This window comes from Polyodon spathula, chromosome 25, assembly GCF_017654505.1.
Source record: "Polyodon spathula isolate WHYD16114869_AA chromosome 25, ASM1765450v1, whole genome shotgun sequence".
Lineage (NCBI taxonomy): Eukaryota > Metazoa > Chordata > Actinopteri > Acipenseriformes > Polyodontidae > Polyodon > Polyodon spathula.
Window position 1 is genome coordinate 9,621,063 of NC_054558.1, and position 5,464 is coordinate 9,626,526.

General features: G+C 44.4%; 1 protein-coding gene across 1 annotated transcript; it reads left to right on the forward strand.

Moving 5' to 3' along the window:
* Positions 1 to 799: 799 nt before the first annotated feature.
* Positions 800 to 5,346, forward strand: LOC121300297 (armadillo repeat-containing protein 12-like). The gene is made up of 6 exons (XM_041228811.1): positions 800 to 1,572; positions 2,269 to 2,420; positions 3,316 to 3,450; positions 3,685 to 3,864; positions 4,184 to 4,255; positions 4,778 to 5,346. The coding sequence occupies exons 1-6, from the start codon at positions 1,182 to 1,184 to the stop codon at positions 5,039 to 5,041; spliced, it is 1,194 nt and encodes a 397-aa protein (XP_041084745.1). The 5' UTR covers positions 800 to 1,181; the 3' UTR covers positions 5,042 to 5,346.
* Positions 5,347 to 5,464: the final 118 nt, after the last annotated feature.

Sequence of the window (5,464 nt, forward strand, 5' to 3'; positions counted from 1 at the left end):
GCTGTATGTCCATTTATTCAGTAGTCTATCATCATGTTATCTTTTTGCTGTTTCTCAGAATCATTTTGCATACTATTAATTTGTTGTTGTTTATCTGGAAAGCGATTTGAGGCATTTCTTCAGGAAAGGCGTATATAAGAAATAAAGACTGATTGCTGTGTTTAGAATACATTTTAAATATATAGAACTGGCAATTATATATATATTTTTTTTTTCCATCTAAATTGACACATTATTGACCCTGCAGTAACACTCAGTAAGAAAGAGCCCGGTGCCTGCACCATACAGTAACAGATGGCACTGTCACACTGCTGAGAATTGTATTGAATTACCATTAAAGACGCAGATGCGGCGCATTGATTTGCTTTGTGTGTGCTGCTGTTTTGTTAAACAGGAGATGGCGTTTAACAAGGACGCTGGGAAAACGGCCTTCATGCGCACCGCACTGGCACCTTTGAAGACCGCTCCCAATGCAACTGCATCGCTTATTGTGCAACAGAACCCTACACTGTGACCCGCAATACGATCGAGTGCAGGCCAGCGGTATTATAGTGGCTACATGTTTAAAGATAGCTAATAATAATAATAATAATAATAATGCTAATGCTAGCTTTGCAAAACTATTTTACATAGGGGTACTTGAGGTTATTTTTATTTCTGAGAACACGCTAGGCTTCAATGTGAGCCATTTTCATTCAGCGCACGGGTGTATTTTCTTTTGCTTTTTTAATTATTATTATTATTTTTTTTTATCAATCCGACTCCCTCTGTAACACATCTTTTCGTTATGTTTTATGCCCTGGTGTTCGGCTCGTGACATTTAACGAGTCCTACCCCAGAGGCGTCACTCTGCAGAACAGAATGTATGATTCATGCTTAATTTACGCATCCAGACGGGAAAGCCCTTGGGGTTCAGCTCCGTGAAGTTGCCCACCCTACAAACAGCACAAAATTATATATCATTCGTTTGTGCCGGTTTGTGCTGTTGAAACAAACGTTTGTGTTGCTTTTTAGCTTTTAAGATATTAGCTATTCAAAACGCTGGATTCACGAAGATTCCTGAAGCCCACACAAAGTGCAGCACAGGGCGGGGGTTGTGGACTGTTGTTTGCTCGCAAAACCACGAACACCCGTGGCGCTGCCACTGCATCCACTCAACTGCTGTTAACATCAAACGGAACATGAAACCAGCACCAGCCAGAACAGAGCAAGCCGAAAGCATTCTAATGATCAGCAAGGTGGGCTGCTTAGTTACAGCCATTAGATACGAAGGTGGCGTGAAGATTTTCACGCACGTTGCCACCCAGTGGCTCGCAGTCAGTACTCTCGAGTGGAACTGGAATTCAGAGCGCACTCCTTTCTTTTGCACGTCCTGTTTTCATTTGAAACTCCACTCACTGAGCGCGCAGGGGTTCAGCTCCACTCGTCAAACTCGGAGAGCTGTTCAGTCGCGGTCAATGGCAGAAACGTTTGGCCAAAATATGCGCAAAAACGCGTTAGGCGTGCTGGTCGGTGCAGGAGCCGCCTATTTATTGTATAACGCCTTTACGTCCGGAGGAGGCCAGCTGAAAGGTACTGCTCTGTTTTTAAACAATGCGATACACTTTAACTTTGTGCTCACAACAAATAATAATCCGGGTGCGATTTGACGACCGGAAAACTACAATACATTTGGCGCTTACAAAGTCTTTCTGCTGGAAAATGTAATTTATACAGATTATATTCATGTCCAAATACCTTAAGCTGCATGTCGTGCAGCGTACAGCCTCACTGGTTCTCATAGACTGTGGACTGTTTACTAGCAACCGCATATAATTGTGTTTCTCAGCACTTCGGACCACACACACCGAGTGAGGACGCAGTTTTTAAGGGGGCGCCAATGAGACTCATCAGAACACGTGTTGTTAAAACGTCAACACCCTGCCCTGATTGTCGTTTCTGTGTGCTTGGAGAAACAATCATTTCTTCCTGCAGAAAAAATAGATCAGCATTGAATCTTCTAAAAAAAAAAGTGACGTTAAAGACTCCTGAAGAGAATTAATGGGAAATCGACCTTAGGTTGTGGCATCTTTCTGTGGGATCATGATTATTGTTCAATCACTGTCTGTGCAGGTGTGACAGTACAGTTAATACAGTACTACAATCTATACTGAACATATTTTTTGTTCTCTTAATATATTGTATGTGTATTTCAAACATATCTAACTCTCTCAAATAGAGTAGAGTATGGGGATATATTGTGTTTGTTTGTTTTTTCACATGTATTAGAGTGCGCTGGTAAAGTGAAGAAGCTGAAGAAAACTCACAATCCTGAACAATTAAGCAGGCTGTTTGAGCAGCTGGAGAACAAGAACAGCACATTCAGCAGGGCAGCTCTCCTGTGTGAGATTCTTCAGTATCTGGAGCTGTCTGATCACAGGGTGAGGCTGCAGGTGTGCCTCCTGTTAAAACCGGGAACCTGTTCACAGCTTTAAAAAGAAACCAACGCTTACGTTGGTTCGTTTTACACTATACTGTAGATTTAGCATTTAAATCTCTGCTTCCTGGTATGGTATCGCTTCCTGTGCTGCTGGTGAGCCTCACTCTCAATGTCCCAGCCTCACTCCCAGGGTCCTAGCCTAACTCCCATGATCCCAGCCTCACTCCCATGATCCCAGCCTCACTCTCATGATCCCAGCCTCACTGCCAGGGTCCCAGCCTCACTCCCAGGGTCACAACCTCACTCCCAGGGTCCCAGCCAAACTCCCAGGGTCCTAGCCTCACTCCTAGGGTCCCAGCCTCACTCCCATGATCCCATCCTCACTCCCAGGATCCCATCCTCACTCCCAGGATCCCAGCCTCACTCCCAGGGTCCCAGCCTCACTCCCAGGGTCCCAGCCTCACTCCCAGGGTCCCAACCTAACTCCCATGATCCCAGCCTCACTCTCATGGTCCCAGCCTCACTCCCAGGGTCCTAGTCTCACTCTCATGATCCCAGCCTCACTCCCAGGGTCCCAGCCTCACTCCTTCATCCCAGCCTTACTCCCAGGGTCCCAGCCTCAATCCTTCATCCCAGCCTCACTCTCATGGTCCCAGCCTCACTCCCAGGATCCTAGCCTCACTCTCATGGTTCCAGCCTCACTCCCATGATCCCAGCCTCATGTTCAGTGTAACAAATTTCTTAATTTTCATGCTGGTACTGTTGTGCACTATTTATAGACTATGTGCTTTTGTCAAGTTTATATTTTTGAATGTTCGGAACTCACTACGTGCAACGCAGGGTTAAGAATAAGAATGACAACGCTGCAGTTGACTGTTCCTCTTTTCTCCATTCAGGAAGTGGCATTGATGCCCGCTCAGATTGGCATCATTGCTGCATTGCTGGAGGATGAAGACATGGTGGTTACAACAAACTGCTTCCAGGTTCTCAACAGCTTGGCAGGAAACTTCAGCAACCAAAAAGAGATGCAGGTACTGCACAGCAATAGAGAAAGCAAGGCTTGTTGAAATTGACAAACCCAATATTGTAACCACCCCCCATGGTAAACCACCAGCTTAAAAATGAACAGCCTCTCCTCAGATAATGTGTAAAAGCAACGTTAGTAAAGACTAAAGTTTCATAGCTGGTGCAGCCAAGCTCTGGAAATAAGGCTGCCTCTGTGTAAAGATGGCTTTCCCTTGCTTTCTTTCTGTGTGTTTTTCTAGAAGTGCATCCCACGGATCATTTATTTCACAGCCCAGAGTGTGTGCCTGGAGCAGCAGATAGCTGGCCTCGGGCTGATCAGCACACTGGCGCTCTGCAGCGGGAACCATCCCGAGATCCTGAAGGGCATTCCGGAGTACCTGCGCATCCTGCAGACAGCGCGCTACACTGGCAGGGTCTCGGTAGGTGCCAGTAATAGAGATGAGGAGATGCGGGTTACAAGGCAGTCTCCTCAGTGAAATCGATGCATTACCACACATCGCTTGTTACAATTTATGTAAGGTTTCTGTTTCTTCTAATAGCCCTGTTTTTAATAGTAATAGTATCATTGCATGGTATTTTTTTGCTGATTTCCAGTGCTATTCCATTGGTTATATTATGCATTTAACATAGTGGTTTGCCATGTTTATTTATATGCTTTAGCATACCTCATTATTTATTGCAGTGCTTCCCTTTTGCTATGGGGAAACGTTTATAAGTGAAGACACCTTTTGTTTTTAGATGATTATTACAAGAATCCTATTCAGTCTGTCTACAAACCGAGGCCTCGCTTATGTTTTGCTGAACTCCAAGGTTAGTTTTGTGTCTTTTTTTCTTTTGTAAATTGTTTTGCAGATAATCTACCAGGTGACTGCGGGTGTTGACCCTCTCTTAGTGAACCCTTTCTGCATATGTAATCTCTCCTGCTTGTATTTCATGCATGTAACACAGTTCAACATGATTAAAGGACTGATTTCGGGCAATCAGTTAGGCTGCATGAATTATTGACATGTCACAAGTCTCTTAAGTGTATTTTAGCTTTGTAGCGAAATCCAAAGTTTGGTCCTATTTTAATATTCAAACAGTGGCGGTATTTAGACCCACCAGTAGTTTAGATCAATTGAATAACCCCATCTTATCAAATCGGTGCCCTATACCCGTTACTGACAGTGCTGCTTGCATGTGTGTGCGTATGCATGTGTGCATGTCTGTGTGTGTGTGCGTGCGTGCGTACATATGTGTGCACGTTTGTGTGTGTGCGTGCGTATATGTGTGTGTGTGTCTGTGTGTGTGTGTCTGTTAGTTTTGCTTTACTCTTCCATCTCGTTGGTGTAGGTCGAGCCTGCGTTCCTCCACCTCTTCAACCCCTTTGTGAATAAAGACATCATATACCAGCTCCTGGCCTTCGTGGGCAACCTGAACGAGAGCCGCATGAGCGAGAACTACTCGTGTGTGCAGTGGGAATACAACGAGGAGTCCCTGTATGTGCTTCTCTTCAACTCCGACTCCCGGCTCCTCAACAAGCTGCTGCCACTCATGAACCACAATGACTCGCAAATCAAGAGCGCAGCCATCAGCATCATCAGCAAGCTCGTGTAACACAGCGATGACTGTGCGATACATTACTATTGCAAACATAGACTCCAATAAACCAAGAAGAATGCTTACTGCTACCACATTGCTGCTCTAGTTGCTGCTCTAGATGCAAGCGATTGTTCAGCGTCACAGTGTATCAAACACAAAACTAAATTAACCTGGAATAATGTGTTTTTTTTTCTTTGTTTCTTTTGCATTAATGTTCAGTCCTATAGAAGTGCCAGTATGTCCCCCCTTTCCTTTTATACATTGAATGTACTGAGAGCTCTGTTGTTACAAATAGTGCAAATAAACAGATATAAAGTACTTTATCGTGTAGCCCTGCCAGGTAAGTACAATATGAATTATGAATATGAATCATGGAATGGAAATCCTGATTGTGTGAAACAAGAAGCATGCAGAAGGTATTTTGCAAAGTGCTGATTT